Source organism: Alexandromys fortis, unplaced genomic scaffold, assembly GCF_014885135.2.
Source record: "Alexandromys fortis isolate MF-2015 unplaced genomic scaffold, M_Fortis_MF-2015_v1.1 scaffold_40, whole genome shotgun sequence".
NCBI lineage: Eukaryota > Metazoa > Chordata > Mammalia > Rodentia > Cricetidae > Alexandromys > Alexandromys fortis.
This window is the reverse complement of record NW_026067966.1, coordinates 13,491,191-13,510,757: the sequence shown is the minus strand read 5'-3', so window position 1 is coordinate 13,510,757 and position 19,567 is coordinate 13,491,191. Positions and strand designations below refer to the sequence as shown.

The 19,567-nt window shown below is 37.9% G+C and overlaps 1 protein-coding gene across 5 annotated transcripts in view; it reads right to left on the bottom strand.

Annotated features, from left to right (window-relative positions):
• Positions 1-19,567, bottom strand: part of Raph1 (Ras association (RalGDS/AF-6) and pleckstrin homology domains 1) — an 86,362-nt gene that overhangs the window by 21,212 nt on the left and 45,583 nt on the right. For 4 of the 5 annotated variants that reach the window (XM_050154159.1, XM_050154162.1, XM_050154163.1 and 1 more), the window contains exons 5-11: positions 13,805-13,879; positions 6,121-6,198; positions 5,452-5,611; positions 4,433-4,554; positions 3,147-3,212; positions 1,874-2,017; positions 813-923 (exon numbers count right to left, since the gene is read on the bottom strand). In XM_050154159.1, coding sequence (XP_050010116.1) covers positions 813-923; positions 1,874-2,017; positions 3,147-3,212; positions 4,433-4,554; positions 5,452-5,611; positions 6,121-6,198; positions 13,805-13,879 — 756 coding nt within the window. The remainder of the gene's footprint in view (positions 1-812; positions 924-1,873; positions 2,018-3,146; positions 3,213-4,432; positions 4,555-5,451; positions 5,612-6,120; positions 6,199-13,804; positions 13,880-19,567) is intronic. The other variant, XM_050154160.1, reaches the window with a different exon arrangement.

Below are 19,567 nucleotides of genomic sequence, written 5' to 3'. Positions count from 1 at the left end.
CCTTCAGTCAATACCCTTAAAGTCACATGATATAGATATAACCCTAACCTCACGTGGTATATATATGCAGATGTAAAGGCATGCACGGCCCTTTTTGGCTGTTGGGTTTGGTCCCAGCTTCGCACCCACGCAGAGGACGGCTGAGCACCACCTTTTTTTTTTTGTGAGTCTACCCCTAAATAATAAATAAACCTCCATTCTGGGCTAATGTGAGACTATTTTACTATAAGCTGCAACAGTAGGCTATCTTTATAAATGTTAATTTATATCACTGAAAATACTAAAAAGTGCCCATTCTCCTCTAGTGTATGGCCACAGTTAGTGTGAGAAACTTAAAGCCTGACTGATAGAGAAGAAAACTCCCTAATAAAAGCATAGATAACAGACTAGGATGGCTATAATTTGGGGGAAGGTACAGACAGACCTGGTTATTCCTCAACCAGATGAAAACAGGGGAATTTTGAATTTGGGAATAGTGCCCTCTTCAGGTTTTACTAATAAAGTTGAGGAAAACCACAAAAAATAAATGTCTGACGGTAAAACTCTTTTTCCACGACAGGGTCTGGTTCCAATCCTGAGTGCTGGGATCACTGGTATGAACTACTAGGTCACACTCTACTTTTACCTTGTTCTCCCTGGTGCTAGGATGGAGCAAGAAAAAAAAAAAAAAAAAAAAAAAACCCAAAACCTTAATCCTTAACTGCTGAGCTACCCCTCGTCCTCTTATCTTCTTACAAAGACACAGAACCTACTTGAAGATCCAGATGTCAAGTAGCCTCTACCTAATGCTGATCACAATTGCTGAGCTGTACCTTTAACGCCAGACAACAGTCTGTGGGTGCTTTGTACTTGCTCCGATAGTCCTGCCCATAGTACACATTAACATGATCCAGCTGAAGAAAGCACACCAGTTCCCGAGACACCTTAAAAACAAAACAAAACAAAAAACCAAAGATCAGTTTAATAATGCAAATAAGCAACTATCATACCAGGTAAGAGTTTTCAGTTGGGAATCAAACCTTTATTAGGTAGAAAGTAAGATCAAAATTTTTCTTCGTTTACAATATAGCCAAAAAGGCAGAGTACTTGCTTGTAATATGTAATTCCTAATGAATATTGATTTAGAGATGTTGGTACTTTAAACATGCTATACACAGTATCCACATCACGTAACAGCTACAGTTAACAGGTACAGGTAATAGCAGCACTCTTAGGAAAGAATAAGAATCTATCAAGTAGCTGAATGGCTATAATGCAAGCCTCAAATACAGAGATTCTCAACTGGGAATCACCTCAGCAGGCAGAGGTGATGCTTACACTCAGAGTTTTTAGGACTAGGATGATACTGTAAATGCTTAGACTAGCTTTGAACCCAAATAAGCACAACTGGTAGCATATACCTCAGCAAGACCACATTACTCAAGACTGAAGGTAACCTAATCCTAGAAAGCCATGCTCCCAAGATGAAATACACACAACTCTAGCAAGACCTTCCCTACACCTCCCAAATAATAAAACTATGTTTAGCTGAAATGGTGATGCATACCTGTAACCCCAGCACCTAGGAAGTGGGAGGGGGGAGTCAAGAGGACCAAGAGTTCAGTGTCACCCTAATCTCCACGGTGATTCTGAGGCCAGCCTGAGCTACATGAAGATCTTCCCATTACAACAACAAATCCCAACAGGGAAAGAGAGTAGAGAATTGAGATAAACCCGAATAAAAGGCAGAGAAGTGAACAGTTTTTAGCTTTCTCTTCTTTACAACAGATAAATACACAAAATTATCTTCTGTGTGTCTTACACAGGTACAATGGTATTGTTACTATGGAGACATTGCAGCTAGCACAATGTAGGAAGCACAGAAGTGACATACCTTTGCTTTTCCTTTAGGGACATAGTAGATGCCAGATGCTCGCAAGAGAAAGTAACGCTTCTTCCAAGACTTCTTGCCATCGTCTTTTAACCAAAGGACTCCTTCAATTTCTGGGACAGTTACAGAACTTCCACAAAAACATTCCTTTAAAAAAGAAAATCATTTGGAAAGATTTATGATCTTTATATTTTCAGAAAATGAATTTGCTACTCCTGTGAAATGCGTAACACTAAGTAAAACACAACAGTTTTCTGAAAGAACTTTCTATTCTAAACACAGTAGGAAAGTACTTTAGAATTACTGTGGCAATCTAAAGTGTTCATTCATAAATATGTGTCATGGGGCTGAGAAATAGCTCAGTGGGTAGAGTGTTTGCTGGCAAGCATGACTACCTCAGTTTGAATCCCACCACCTATATAAGAAGCTGAATATGGCTACACGTGCTTGCTGGGTAGCCAGCTTAGTTCAGAGGGTCTAAGGTAGAGTGAGAGAAGATACCTGGCATTCTCCTCTAGACAGGGGTGTGTAATCCTGAATGCCCATGTACACACACAACACATACACCATAGCACACAAGATGTCTGACTCCACAGTGCCACCACTGCCCAGTGGGAAATATTCTTAATTATAGTCATGATAGAGGCAGGTGGATCTTTGTGAGTTTGAGGTCAGCCTGGTCTACAGAGTAGGTTCCAAGATAGCCAGGGCTATGCAGAGAAATACTGCCTCAAAAAACAAAAACCAAACAAACAAAAAAGAATATTTTCCTATGAACTCAACTGAGTTGCATATAATACTACCGAGTCCCACTTCTTTTTCTTTGTGTGTTTGTGATGTGTGGTGACATGGAAGTCTGGAGGCTAAAGGCTGATGCCAGGTGTCTTCTCCAGTTGCCTTTCACCTTATTTTCTGAGACATGGTCTCTCACTAAGCTCAGAGGATAGGCTGGCTAGCTAGTGCATGCCAGGAATCCACTGGGGCTACCAACTCAGCTCTTGGTGCTAACTAAGAAAGTACTACTGACAGGGCTATCTGACCCTCTGGAAAAGCTGATGTGACCAGCATAGGCACATTTTAATTCCTTCTATGTGGAAACCCTTAAAAGGTCATTACTCCTTTTAACCTACTAGAATATTGCTTGGCAAAAAGTAGTTTGTAAGAGGTTTGTTAGGGACTCAACAGGTATGCACAGTTAGAACACTGACAGAGCTGACGTCAAAGATGCTTAAAGTTTCAATTTTAAAATGAGCAAGAAAGGGAGAATGAGCCATACCTCTAACAGCACCTCTTTGTTTCTGTCTGCCATCTCAACTGTCTCCTTTTTCCCAAGAAGGTAATTCTAAAAAAAAAGAAAGGAAGAAAGGGAGGGAGGGAAAGAAATGAAAATTAAACGCATTCCACTATTCCCTTGGGAGTAAACACATACATCATTTGCTCTAGAAAAGTAGCCACTCCAAGTTTACTTCTGCCAGTACGTAGGGAAGGGAAGTATTTCATGAAGCTCCTTCCATGTAAGAATCATCATTAAAATGTTCCTCATCCACCGCCATCTTGCCCAAAACACATTCTATGAAGTATTCCATAGACTGTTTCTTCCACATTCTGAGGTGACAATATATGCAACAGCAGGTATTTCAGGATAGTTAACTAGTTATATAAAAACACCCAAAAGCATTATAAAGTAGAATAAGATCAGGAAAGAGTTCCTGAGATATGCTAAACCAGCATAGTTCTATTCTGGATCTAGCATGCTGCTCCAGATGATGATTAATATTCTGGCTTTTTAAGAGGAAGCCTCAAATTCTGCTATAACAGTTTTGCTTTTTAATTAAAATCTGAATTGTAATTATGAGTATAACTATTCTTTCAGTCTTCTAAAAAAGATCTCCTGACACATCTTAACATATACTCTTCATTAACCACCATAATTAAGTCTGGGGTAAACGGACCACCTTTAACAGTACTGCTACCGACCAACCACAGTCCAGTCTGCAGGCAAAAACCTTTAACACTACTGCTCTGTTTTCACCACCACTTTGTATCACAGAGTTCTTGCTTTTCTTGACCGACCGGGGAGGAGTGGGGCAGGGGAGAAGGGAAGGTAAAAAAGGATGAGAATGAAGTCTGTCTGGAAATGGTAAATGAAGCACATTACTCCATCTGCTAATTTAAAACAGGCACAGGTGTTGTGAATGCTAACCCAAACATTACACTGTCATAATAAAGATGACAAAAAAGGCGATTATGTAACCCATCAAAGAAATTAAAGTAATTACCTAGGTAAAAACCTCTGGCCTGCTTTGGGCAAATGAGAACCTCAAATGTTAATGAACTTCTGGGCTCAACAATCTCCAGATTTACAGAGGAGAAACCTAGTAACACCCTGCAATTATTTATATTTCTATCAAAGTTTACCCCATGTGGGACCCAACACCTGGCTCCTACGTTAGTTTTCAGTCATGACTGTTCCCGTGGGGGTTTGCAGTTACAATGCCCAATCACGTGGCTTCCAGTCTTTTAACTCTACTGACTCCGCATTCACAAGTTAGTCAGTCTTACCTGTGGGTTTTTAAAAAGTGCATATTTTTCTATACGTTCCATAAATATAAGCTTGTTTTGGCTATCTCTTGTCCAATTAAGAAGATTTTCAACTAAGTTTTCATGGTCTTCAAATATTCTCTCTGTTACAAAATTAAATAACAGCTTTTTGTTAGTATTCATCAGACTTACATGAAAGGCAAAATAAGTCATAGCAGAATTATGGAGTGCTTAAAGGTTGATGATGCTCTCCACCTTACATTTCCAAACAGTCCCTCCTGAACACGGAGCTCACTAGTTCAGTCCCGCCATCCTTCTTTCTCTGTCCCCCCAGGACTGAACACATGTTTCTGTATGGATTTTTTTTTAACGTGGATTCGGGGTGGTGCTGTGTGTGTCAGACTAAAGTCTGTGTATACACACACACACGAAACAATACTGAACATATGTCAGAAGTGTTCTTTCCAATTTGCTAATGTGCTTTGTTTCCCTTAGAGTTGATGACTTCTGTATACAAACACCAGTAAGTGTAACAGTACTGGGGCTGGAGATGGCTCAGCACTAAGAGCTTCTGCCATTCTTGCAGAGGATCCAGGTTCAGTTCTCAGCACCAACATTAGGCAGCTCACAACCACCTATAACTCCATTGCCACAGGATCTGACACCCTCTTCTGGCTTCCCCATGCACAAGATGCACACACACACACTCAGACACATAAAATAAATGAAGGAAAAGTAACAGTTTTTAGTAAATGTATTTGTGTAGCTCTTATTTAAAAGAAAAAGCATTTTGTTATCATTAAGAAACTTTCCTTTAATCATTTTAAAATACAAAGTGAACTGGAATTCATCTTTTAGTCAAAGAACTCTCCAGCTAAAAACTCACCAGGAAAAACATTAAAAAGCCATACTTTAAAAAGATAAAGTGCCTGATAATTTTATAGAAAAAAAATCAAAACTGTCTCAAAATGCTTCTATCAACATGAAGATTAAGGATTACAAAGACGCTAAGTAGCAATTAAAGCAGCAGGGTTACTAACCCATTTGTAACTCAGAAATGGTCTCCACCAGTGACCAGTCTAAACTGTAGCCACAGTGAGATTTGTCCATCAGGTTATCCAGCACTTGTCTCACGGTTTGTCTCTCATCCACCATCATGGTTTTAGAACTGTCATCAGACATGTGGACCCTGATCACCAGCTGCAACAGGGAAAAAGGCAATTAAATGGTAACCTTAAAAGACGGTATTTTCCAGCATTAAATAGCATTCTGAGTCAAGTCTTTAAAAATGAATTAAGACATATAATGACTATGTTGACTTTATTATTAAAGGTAAAATCTGAATATCAAGAAACCTGCCTACAGGTTTTTAATTTTAAGCCTTTAAAATATACAATTATTGTGCAAATCTTACTGATTTGTGTTTGTTTTAAAAGTAGTGCGCAGCCTTTATTTAACATCTGAGGGATAATGTGGTCAGATGTGCCATCAACAGCGGCCTAAGTTAGGCCCTTCAGACCTGCGCAGAGACAAAGGCTGTCATAAAACATCTCCACAGACCCTCATGTGACAGATAATAGGAGAACAAATTTTCACCTTTCCATAAACTAGCAGAACAGTATATATAAACAGTAGAATTATTCATGAAGCAAAACAAAACAGGAAAAAAATCGTAAATATTTCAAACCTAGCGAAGAGCCATACATCACCTTTTTCACTTGAGCCTCTTTAATTTTCTCCAGGGCAACTCTAATCTTCTCAGCTTTCAGTTTTGCCGCTTGTTCCTCCTGCAAACACACAGCATTTCAGACAAACTGCTGCCGAGAGGGTAAAGACACCAGGCTTCATCATTAGAGGGGCTAGTACTGAGTTTCATTCAGAACAATACCGTTGACATTTTATTTAAAACGGCCCCGTTCACAAAATGAAGTAGACATATTGTAACGAGGGAGCACGGATACGAGAGTAAGATTAGATTTCATATTCTAGAGAAAAAAAATCCATGGTGAAGTAAATTAAGTTCGATTCTGTCAACTAAGTTCAAGTACTAGGTTTGGGGAAATACGATACATATGCCGCTGCCTTCCTGTCTGTTACACTCACACAACTCTGAATTCAGACCCCTCCAGATTTAGGCAGGATTTTTACACAGTTTTGTCTTGTTACACTGAAAGATTTAGATCACTGTAAAAATATATGCAGCAAAACCAATCTACTTATTTACAATAATATAAAACCCTTAAGTAAGAAACATAGGTATTAATATGAATTCTCGATAATATGCTAATACAAACAAGAGGCTGCTTTATATTTTAAGTTTTACTGATTTGGAAAATCATGCCAATTATGTCAGTAAATTCTAATATTTTAACCCATCAATAAGATCTTTTTAAATGCTAAATATAACTTTACAAATAACCCAACTGTAAGTAATTCTACTCTAGAAAACCTATTATGAAACAGTAAAAATTTTAAGGAACTAAAAAATAAAGTATTGTCCATTTTTCTAATAGTATGAAGTATTCTACACTAGTTAATACTAACAGGTAACTTCCAGCAATAGGACACAATAAACAATATAGTTATAATTTCCAATTTAAAAAGCCCACATAAGGGGGCTGGAGAGATGGCTCAGAAGTTAAAAGGTCCTGAGTTCAATTCCCGGCAACCACATGGTGGCTCACAACCATCTGTAATGAGGTCTGGTGCCCTCTTCTGGCCTGCAGGCATACACACAGACAGAATATTGTATATATAACAAATAAATAAATAAATACTTAAAAAAAAAGCCCACATAAGTAAACTTGTTTATAAAGAATTATTTTCTATTTCTAAGCTTTTGATTACGGTTACAAAACATTAAGTATCAATATAACTGTCATCTTCTATAATCCTTTTATATGTCTTTCTTTAAAAAAACAAAAACAAAAGGAAAACCTAATTTTATCAGTCAAACTTCATCCTCTCTGGATTGTGCCCAAATCCCTCAATCCATAAAAATCATAAAAAGCTAATACTTCCAGGGTAGGAAAACCAAAAAAGCTAAATCCATTTACTGACTATTTTTCTCTATCCACCAAAATTTTGATGACTTTCTTCTCTTTCCATTTCCTACTCGGCTGCCTCTCCTTACAAGTTTAAGTTACTGCTAGAGAAGGAGGGAGGCAGCTCATGCACAGAAACTGGATCCCTTTCAATGGGAGCCACTGAATCAACAGAGTGACTAAGGTCTGGGAGTACTATCTGTAAACCCAACAGTCAAAGAACAAAGAACTTTATTTTAATAATGAAGAGGATTCTTGTATTATTATAGATATATGCCTTTGACTAAAAGATTAAATAACTAGTCTTCTCCTTTATGCAAATAAATAGCATCATAACACATGTAGATCACATTTTAATATAAGATTTTTTTTCTTTTGAAAAACAGGTTTAAGGGCCGGGCGGTGGTGGCGCACACCTTTAATCCCAGCACTCGGGAGGCAGAGGCAGGCGGATCTCTGTGGGTTCTAGGCCAGCCTGGTCTACAAGAGTTAGTGCCAGGACAGGCTCCAAAGCTACAGAGAAACCCTGTCTAAAAAAAAAAAAAAAACAGGTTTAAGAAACTTAAGCTAGTGTTATTAAACCTGTTTCCAGAATGGAAATGTTTCTAGAACTAAGAAACAAAATCATTATTAAGTAAACTACCAAATATGCAATTTTGATGAATACATAAAAGTTCTATAATGAATTTGAAATACTTTAAACAATCATAAAACTGATGTCATAAAAAATCATTAGAAAGCATCCACCATTGCTTCATTGCTGTGTTGGCATGAAAGACCACTAGAGACTAAGAAAATTAACCAATGTATTCATTTATAAATTTCATTTATGTCTCTGAAAAGTAAATTTGAAATTTATTGTGAAGAAACTGAATTGGAATCAATGCTTTGTATATTTGAAATACCAAAGTGAATTTCTAAAAATAAAATATTTAAAAATAAACTTGCAGTTATATTTATTTTATATGTATAGATGTTTGGCCTCCATGTATGTGTGTGTGGTGTGTGTAATGTAGTCTATGCGTGCACTGCCTGTACAGATCAGAAGAGGACACTGGATTCCCTGGAACTGGAATTATAGATGGTTGTGGGCCACCATGTGGGCTGGGAATAGAACCTGGGTCTCAAGAAAACAGCAATTCTTAACCACCGAGTCATCTCTCCAGAAAATACATTGAAAAGAGGGCCAATAGTCCTTCTTGTCATTTGGGAAGTGAAAGTTAATTTAAAAAAATACATACATTTACTACCATGCCTCAAATCTAAACACCAACACCAAGTGCTAATGAGGATGTGGAGCATAAAATGCGTTCACTATCAGTGAGAACCCAAAGTGGGTCAGCCGCTTTGGAAGACAGCTTGGCTGATGTTCACAAAATTAGATGTACTACTGTCACACGGGCCAGTGATCATATTTCTAAGTATTCACTCAGATCAGCTGCAAGCTTTTATGTACAGAAAATCTTCATATGTTTATGTATGCTTTATTCATAATTACCTGTACTTGGAAGCAACAAAGATGCCCTCTAACAAGTGAATAAATAAATTATGGTGCATTCTGACAAAGAAATATTATTCAGCACTAAAAAGAAATGAGCTATCAAGCAACAAGAGGGCAGGGAGGGACTGTAAACACATATTAATAAATAGAAGAATCCAACCTGTAAAAGTTACATATTATATAATTAATTATAACTGTACTGTTCTCTGTTCAGTTGTTGTCAGGTTAAGATGGAAATTAGCCAGACTATAGAGGCTTTTCAGGGCAGTAAGACTTGTCATATACTGCTTGTCATATAGATGATTTATGTCAGCATGTCAGAACCCAAAATTGCTCTCAGATGTCTAAAAAGGAATAAGCAAAGTTAAACACTGAACTTCATCAGTCTACTACAATAACAGTGTCTGCGTGCTCCCAGTTTATTTTAGGGTACTACTGTTGGTCACACTCCATGACAGGTGCGGCTTAATTAACCTCAGGGATTAGTTCCTGTTCCACACACTGGAGTGTGAACAATAAGAGAACTGGATAACCAATTCACGTTTATTTAGCCAATCACACTTCTCACATATCAATAAGGAGACTGCAAAACAGGTAAAGCTTTCCAAAAAAAAAAAAAAAAACTAACAAAAAGCAAAAAAAACAAATTCACCCTTTCACCCTTTCTTTTAGCTACAGAAACTGGTCAATATAATTTCCTTTTAAAAATTGTTTTCAGGGCCTTGCATATAAAAAGCAAGTAACTATCACTGGGTTATATCTCTGGTCCTTATAAATTGGTCTATGTAAATAATATCACATTTAAGAGCTAGCTGTTTTAATTTTAAAATGTGAGTTTTAGTTTATTCTTGTCATGTTTATTACAAAGATCTTTTTAGAAACTTTTTGAACAAACAGAAATTGTTACAGTGGGATCTGAACAATGTTACTGGAACAAACTAAATAAAAACACTCAAATAGCATGACCCACATTTCCTCTGGGCCCCATGCTCTTCCTCTGTGAGTTGTTAAATCATACCGTATTTTTTTAACCATAGCAATAGTGGAAGAAGAAAACCATCCTTTTTCTTTTTTTCCTTTTCTTTTCTTTTTTTTTTTTTTTTTTGAGATAGGCTTCTCTGTGAAGCTTCGGTGTCTGTCCTGGCACTCACTCCATAGACCAGGCTGGCCTCAAACTCACAGAGATCCGCCTGCCTCTGCCTCCCGAGTGCTGGGATTAAAGGTGTGCCCCACTACTGCCTGGCTTAAAGGAAATCATTTTATATTCTCTGAAAGAGACAGATCAGTATAATACCTGGAAGATTTACAGTAGTTTATTTATAAAGGCAGTGTTAGCCTGTGTTCCCTAATGCAAAGGAGAAAGCTTCCTCCATGTGTTTTCTGCTGACCAGCTCAGATTTTCAGTCTTCTGCCCCAATTTTTTTGACTAGTCCTTTCTTCACACTGTCTCACAACTACCCTACACATAGTAAGGGATACTTCACTCATACAAAAACAACTTTCTCTATTTCTCTTAAAAGAGCAAGAGACAACTCATTTTCTACTGAAAAACTACTGTGTAAATCAACAGCCATCAAATGTCAAGCCTCCTCAAATTTGCATACAGCACAAAAACTGGGTAAAGATGTTATGATTAAATGAAAATCAATGCTGGGCTACAAAGTGTAGCATTCTCTGGGGTGTAAATATCAGAATATCAGTACTTAGAGAGTTACAGTTGTGTAGAGAGGGACAGTGAATGACTTCAACTGAGAAATAAGACTTTACAGGTTCAGAACAAACAATGAAATCAAGGGGATAAATAGTAGTTTACAATTTCTCTGGAAGACTTGACAATTAAAAAGTAACAAATTAATTCAAAGAGAACTTGAAGTGGTAATCTAATATTCACTGCAGTATTTCTCTGAAGAATCATGGAATTATACTAAACTGTCATCAAGACAACTTACATTAATTATCTAAAACTTGCTGAACCAAAAGTCATGGTGTATATGATATCTAATTTAAATTCAAAAATACAAAGCTTGTATGATTATTATAGCCACTGTACCAAATAAGACTCATAAAGATTACTTTCTTAAGATCATACACATATTTATTAATTGCTTAACTATATATTAATTGTATGATAATCTCAGTTTCTACTGTCCTCAACAGTTTATAGCCTTAGCTTTTGGAGTATCAACAAATAAAACAGCTTGTTAAAGACACACTGTAAAGGCATTTTAGCTTCTGAATTTCTGAAGCAGAGAAAACAATGGTTACTGCTAGCATAATTTTCTTACACTTTGACAGACTCTGGAGGTTGGGTACTGGAGTACTAGGCTTTATGGTAGAAAGCCAGATTATTCCATAGGTTGGTGTGTTAGCAGTATACATACTTGGGGCTGAAAGTAAAGATCAATGGAGGGTATATAAAAGGTTCCGGATTCAATACCCAGCACCATAAAAAGGTCACATAGTTCACAAGAGCAGGGTGCTCTGACAGAGGGCACTGACAATAGTCAGAGTAATGTGCATCTGAGCTCCATGGTCTGGGTTGCTTAGGATTATACACCACCTCTTCCACGGCACCATTCCAAGCCCATTCTTATGTGTTTGGATTCTACACTACTGAATCACATTCTTGCTCAAATTTCTTACCGTACAAGCAGGGTACTATGCCTGAGTATGCAGTGGTATATCTGGTTAGCAACTGTAGGTAGAAACCTTTCATATTTTAGTCTGTACGGCTGTTTCCTTGCCAGATGGGGATGTGAAGTTGGGAAGAACTTGTTTACTGCCCATATTTTCCAGGACCAGAGACATGGGCACATAAAAGGTACTCAATCAATACTAGTTGAATGGATGACTACTTTCCCCCAGTAGCTCCCCACTGCATTTATAGAAATATTAATGTCCTAGCAGGCCTTGATCATCTCGTTCTTGTTTGTGCTTTTCAACACAAAGCAAAACACTTGTAACTCCACTTTATTATGGTCTTTTCAACAATACAGACTGTAGCTTCTCAGGTATGACAAACCCTTGTTTTCTCAGCCTACCAATATGGATCATGCCTTTCTTTTCAGCTGTTAGGCTTTAGCTTCAATTTCATCCTCTAAAAGGGGCTTTTTCTGGCCTCACCATCAGTGAACCAGACTGTTTATCTTCTCCTCAGGATTCTCTACTCCTTGTTCCCTTCACAGCACTTAATATAACTTAGGTATTTTTGCGTGTTTGCCTATAGACATATGTGTGTATATATTTATATTAATGTTCTCTCTCTCTCTCAATTCAGGATCTCCTACAGTCCCAGGCTGACCTCAAATTTAATGTATAGCTGAGGACAACCCCGAACTCTTGATGCACTTGCCTTTATCTTCCAAGTGCTAAGATTACAGGTGTGCACCATAAGGCCTGGAAACTTTATGCTTTATCTTCATAATAGACCTTAAGAGTAAGGACCATGTCCATTTTATAGTGTTGTATACTAACTAGTACTTCATAGTACAAAGGTCAATAAAGAGGACTAGACAAATAGGCAAGAGAAGTGGTAAAATGTTAAACTCAATCTGGGAATAGTCTAAGAAAAAAATGGAGACAAAGCTGGAGACAATTCTAATGGTCGGGGAAGTGCTGGGGGTTGTTATAGTGGAGGCAATGGGAATGGAGCAGATGGGTAAAGTCTGAGAATTACAACACGCTCGTTTTGGATTTGAGACACTAAGTGAGAAGTACAGTGACAGGTGATCAGAATGCTCACCCTGTATCACTAAAGAGTGGGAGTGAGTTGTGGGGCTCCAGACGAAGACGGATGGTTTTCTGCAGGACGCTGATATCCTGGAAGCCCTAACAGCTATCAGCTATCTGGAAATGACATAGAGACAGTGCACAGGGCAAGATCTAGCACTCTCTTCTAAAACAGATCCTAGTTAAGCCATGAGGGTAGACTCGGGTTAGAAAGTACATGGACAAAACCTGCTTAGATTTCTTCACTGCTCTGATTCTGGATTTGTTTTTCGAAAGGAAGTTTGGGGGAAAGAAATGGTCTCACTTCTTATTCTGTCAAAAAGCCTTTTTCTTTGAGCTGCTTCTTAGAGGAATTTTGACTTTAGTCAGTTACTTTCTCTCCAAGTTTATGCTATGAATTAATGAAAGGGAAAAAACTCTTAGATATAATAACATATATAGTAGCTTCTACACTGTTTGTTCTTCAGAAACTAGAAGTCTAGTAGTCTTGAACTTAATGTTGTACTATTTAAATAAGATAATGATAAAGAAAACCCATTCAGCTCCTTGATTACTGTTACCTAGTTAATAATGAGAATTAATAAAAGATTTTAAGTTGTAAAATAGTATCCCAGTAAAATCCAACGAACTGAATCAAACTGAGGGCAGAGAATTGAGAAATTCAAATTGTGATCTTCTCTTCTGGTAAGACTAGGTTAATATAAATCAAAATTCTATCTATGTAAGTAGTAAATGTTGTAATTAAACCAGAGGTAATAATGTAAGTAAGAACTATTAAAGCTTGCAAAAGAAACTCGTAGCATAAAACAATTAATAGCAAAAGTTAAAGGGCTTTGAAATGCAATAGAAAATTAAGCTAGAGGAAATACAACATATTTGGAAGGATAGACTAGGCATCTGTAGAAGTTAGAAACAAGTGGAAATTACTGAACATATTTTTGGCTCTGATTATTAACAGTCATTAGGTTAGGGAGACAATAACTTTTAGCAAGAGAAAAAGCAACCTGTACTAAAGACAGTGGTGCTACTAATAAGAGATACAAGAACGCAATCCCAACAAGAGCTCGTATTCTGTCTACAAGGCAGGGAATACATGCACATGGGAAACGGTGACATCACCTTGGTCAGCAAATGAGAAGGTTTTCCTGCAATGTCTCTCAGGAGAAGGGAGGTTTCCCTGTCCAGATAGGAGTGCTTAAGCAGGAAGAGAGAGAGAAAACAAAAAGGCAATAAGAGAAGTCAGTGGAGGCTTTACGTGTCTTAAATAAAACAGAGCAAGTCTTGACTCTATAATTAATCACATATCTATTTTTGTAAACTAAGTGAAATATGTCCATTAAGAAAAAAGTTATTTAAAAAAAAAAAAAAACCAAACCATCACTGTCAACAACAGAAAGGAGAAAGAGGTAAAGGCCTGTCTGTGCCACGGATGTGTTTCAGGTGAATGGCTGATTTCTGGCTCTGTGTAACGCATGCAAAGATCACAGAGCCAGGCTTGTTTACAAGCAGTGGCCAAGGGTGCTGTGCACAGAGCACAAATAAAACTGTGCCAAAGGCTGACGTCTATAGCTCTTCCTATTAATAATCCATAAGAGATTTACAGAGATTTAAACAGTATACTGTATTTAGGACACAAATATTTAAAAAGTTGGCAACCATTTCTCATCACTTCAATGATGGCCACACCAAGAGGAAAAACACCCCCATGTATTTTGCCTGCTATTTTGTTTTCACTGAAATTTTATTAACCCATTCATTACAAGACAGTGTTCCACAGTGAAGGACTTTCATAGAAAATGAACACTGAATTTCCCTTGAGCTGATTTAAACTTATTCAATTAATATATTGTTCCCAGCAATGATACAAATAACAAGGTCCTTAACTGTCATTTATTTATACCTTCTTAGTAACTTAAAAAAAAGATTAATTTTATTTACTTATTTATTTATTTTGGTTTTTCAAGACAAGGTTTCTCAGTAGCTATGGAGCCTGTCCTGGAACTCACTCTGTAGACCAGGCTGGCCTCGAATTCACAGAGATCTGCCTGCCTCTGCCTCCCGAGTGCTGGGATTAAGGGTGTGTGCCACCACTGCCTGGCTTCATTTTATTTTTAATTATGTGTCTGTGTGTGCACATGAGTACAGGTGCCCACGAGGGCCAGATTTGTTGGATACCCTGGGGCTGGAGTTGCAGGCAGGTGTGAGCAACCTGCTGTATGTACTGGGCAACAACTCAGGCTCTGGAAGAGCAGTACATCCCTCCTAACAACTGATCCACGTGATAAATATCACATTATAATGCAAGCATATGTAACTATATTATATTTATCCTTAAACTGAGACTGTTTAGTATGCATATCATTGGACTTGCCTGTCCCTTAATAAATGTGAATTAGTATTAATGCCATGTAATTACTTTCACTACTGAAAGGAGGAGGTACTGTACCAAAAAATGTTCCATACTATTACATTTTATAAATCTAACTGTATTTAAATTATTCTGCCAAGAAATTTGGAAATAAAGTCCAATGAATAGGTACAAGACCTGTAGACACTTTCTCAAGTCTATATAGATGATATAGCATATTACTTCAAGACGCTAACTTAAACTTAGCTCAGATCTATACTACATTGAGTCTGTTACATAATACTTGCTTGTACTGCTAAACTCCATTTTAGTTCAAGATGAATCTATAAAAATGACCCCTTTCGTCCATTCCCCCAAAACAACAAAAGAAAGAAACCACTAGTGTGTGCTAAAGGGGATTCCTCATGATCACCACTAAAAAGCTCAAACATTAAGAACAGAGAATTATTCCTAGGCTGCTACAGTCTTGCCAAAGATAAAGACTAGTTATCTCATCCATAAAATAGTAGGTAGGGAGAAGTTTCTGTGCGCCACCATGTGGCTGCTGGGAACTGAACTCAGGACCTCTGGAAGAGCAGCCAGTGTTCTTAACCTCTGAGCCATTTCTCCAGCCCTGGGAGAAGTTTCTGAAAATTCAAATTTAGTTAAGGCTACTGTTCAGACAAGACTAGAGAGAAAACAAAAGAATAAAGTCTAAAAAGCAAAAATTTTAAATGTCAGCTATAACTTCCACTGTTCTCATTCACTCATTGATTTCACCAGTCTAGCTAGCTAGCTTTTTCATGGAATCCTGTCTTTGTCTCCAGTGGCTGGGACCTACCACACCCATTTGGCATTTATGTGGGTTCTGGGGATCCAAACTCTAGTCCTCATATCTACGCAAGAAGTGCTTTTTACCCCCTTAGCCATCTTTCCAGCACAAGAAAGTCATTTCTGGAAAGCTTATCTCAATTTATCTTACAAAGGTTACTTTTCAAAAAAGATCCCCAAATAGTGGAATATCAATATTCATGTAACCACACTTCAAGTTTAATTTCTTTTTACAATTTTATTTATTTCATGCACATATATCTTGGGGGTTCTATGGTGTGTGTGTGTGTGTGTGTGTGTGTGTGTGTGTGTGTGTGTGTTGGTGTATAGCATAAAGATCAGATTACTTGCAAGAATTCAGTTTTCTTCTTCTACCATGTGAGTCCTGGGAGTCACACCCAGGTCACAGAGCTTGGTGACAGGTACCTTTAGTCACTGAGCCATCTTGTTAGCCTTGCATTTCAAGTTTTAAAAAATGAAATTTGCCTCATGCCATTCACAAAAGGTATGATTTGGTAAAATAAAATTCTAGACATTAATTATAATTTAATTATAATTACATTAGATATAAATATTCTGGCACCTGGTTTTCAGAAAATTTTGGTTATTGCTTAAGAAACAGATCCAGGGACCAGATGGCTCAGCAGGTAAAAGTGCTTGCTTTATAGACACATTAACATAAACTCAAATTCCTGAAACTTAGGTAAAAGGCTAGATAGCCATTTGTAATCCCAGTACTCCTGTGGCAAGATTTCCATGGACAATATAATTGCCTGGTATACACAGTAAGGCAGAGCCGTAAGGGAGATCCTACCTTAAACTGTTCTGAAAGGAGAGAATCGACTCCCTAAAGCAGTTGTCCTGTGACCGCTCTATAAGTGTGGTGGAATATGCATTTAATAATTATTTTTTTAAGACATGGCTATGAGATAACTCAGTGGTTAAGAGCAACGGTTGCTCTTCCAGAAGACCTAGGTTTAATTTCCAGGACCCGTGTGTGGCTCACAGCTGTCTGTAACTTCAGTCCTAGGGGAACTGATGCCTTCTTTCAACCTCCACAGGCACCAGGCATGCATATGGTGCACAAACATGCATGTAGACAAAAACGCCTATACATATAAAGTAATTTTTAAAAAATAAATTTAAAAAAGCCATAATTTGGATCTCAGGGGGAAAAATCAATCTAGAAATATATTATCATAATGCTTTTAGTGATTTACTATAGGTAATAAAAATTTGACTTATGAAAGTACTGTAATGTACTTTTCTAATGAGGGCAATATTCTGAAAGTAAAATAATTATTTGGGTTGAAATTTTTACTAAAGAACAGGACATGGTCCACTAGAAAAGCAGAATGCTGGGGTATTTTAAGGGAGGACAGACTTAGTTCCTTCTATTTAAACTATAGGTGTATGAAACAGGGGGCATGCCATCCAGAAACCGGAAGCTGACATCACTTCTCCTTTAACTAAATGCCTATGTTAATGTCTCCCTGTAGCATCAGTCAGTCACATGCAGTCATTCTAACTCCTGGCTTTCAGAAGGAAGGAGGAACGAGCCTTCTCAGCGGAGAAAGATACAAAGGCAGTGAAAAAAGGTGTACGTGCAGTTAACAGTCACATGTTGCTAGTAAACAAAACATACTTTGGCCAGTGAGATGATCCAGTGCTTGCTGCAGAAGCCTGATAACCTGAATTTGATTCCAGAATCCATGTAAAAGTGGAAGGGAAGAACCAACTTCACAAAATTGTCCTCTGCACTCCATATGCACACTGTGACAGGCATGTACATACAAACACATTAAAATAAAAACTAAAGTTCCGGTGATGGTGGCGCACACCTATAATCCTAGCACTCGAGAGGTACAGACAGGCAGATCTCTGTAAATTTAAGGCCAGCCTGGTCTACAGAGTGAATTCCAGGACAGCCACCTAAGTAAGTAAAGATGATAGATAGATAGATAGATAGATAGATAGATAGATAGATAGATAGATAGATAGATAGATAGATAGATAGAAACTAAGGCCTGTATGTTTTTGTTTATTCTCATTCTCTCTCTCTCTCTCTCTCTCTCTCTCTCTCTCTCTCTCTCTCTCATCTTTCAGATTCTAATGTCAAGCCTGCTGTCAAGGCAGGCACTGTCAGTCACTTACTAGTTGCTTCCCACACTGTCTGGTCTGTACCTCTTATTAACCCTGCAATGTCTACTGACAACCACAATGAGCTGTGTCAGGTGGCATGGGAAGGAGGAGGGAGTACCTATGCCAAAACCAGGGGCTTAGGAAAATATTCTGGAAAAAATGTACAGTCTTGAAGGATGAGAAGGAGGCTAAAAAGGATGGAGTAGAAGAAATGAAAAACCAAGCACATATTCAGTAATTCTCAGGGCACCTCAGAAAATGACGACGGTGTTTTGGCCATTGGGTTAATAGTTTTAATACTGAGAAGAAAGTCCAAAGTGCCAGATATCTTAAAGCATGACATAACAACCCCTAAGAGAACACAACCCATCCCACAAGACATTTATGTCCTTCCATGGAAAATCATATAGATGAAAAACCTTGTATATTTTAATATACAAACACAAAGTAATTTTGTATGATATTAATTTTCAATGAATTCTGGAATATCTTATCTTATGAAATAGGTTGAGGAAATTCTATACTTATTATGTTTAATATCAAATATAATGAGTTTGATTAACTTTCATACATATAAATACGGTACTTTGCTTATACTCACCTTCCCTCTTAACCATGCTGTCCCTACCCCTCCAAGGATTCTTTTAAAATTTATTTTTATAAAACTGTTTGTAATCATGTGAAACCATTACTAATGAAACCCTAGCTTCAATTAAGAGCTGCCAGTATCACAACGGGCAATGTTGGCTATACCAAGATCTGAAATTCATCTGAACAAAACTAAGAACAAATGCTATATTAGTAAAAATATGAAACATGGGAATTTCATTGAGCTTCATTAGTATACACTGTTGAAAAATATTTCATATTAAGTATACAATGAGAAATATATGTTTTGTAAAATAAAATATCAAAAATCATTTCTCACTAACTCATCTCATTTAATCACTATAACTACAGCAAGAAACTTATCTCAAGAGCCAGATAAGATGGGGAATGCTCAGAAAGGACCAAGAGGTTGGTGACCAGTCACCCAGCGGGACATCCCACCCCAAGGTCTCCACAGTGGGGAAAAACCCTGGGCCGGGTCCCTCTCCCAACTGCCTCAGCTTCTATAGCGAGCCAGCAGGAGTTTCCTGCAGTTAGGCTGCCCCAATACCTACCCCCTCACCCACCGGGCCCCTACAAATTACAAGCCCTATCCCACCACCAAACTCACTTATCCTCCTGCAACCTCAGTAGAACTCTGAAACAGGGCTTGCTGAAATACTCAAGAGGACCAAGAGGTCCCTGCAGGACACAGCATTCTCTAGGCCCTCCATAGTGGGGCAAAATCTTGGGCCCCTCCCCAACCTGCATCCTTTTCTCTAGGCACCCAGCAGGAGAGTTCCCTGCTGAGAGGACCAAGAAAGCAAACCAGGACAGAAGACCAAGAGAGCAGGCTAATAGAGATCTCAGTGGCTCCCTGAGGCAAAGACTTTGGCAGTACAGAGCAGACAGCCACTGCAAGGATTGGACCAAGATGCAAAGACAGTGCTGGCATCAACTGAAGGAAAAGATGG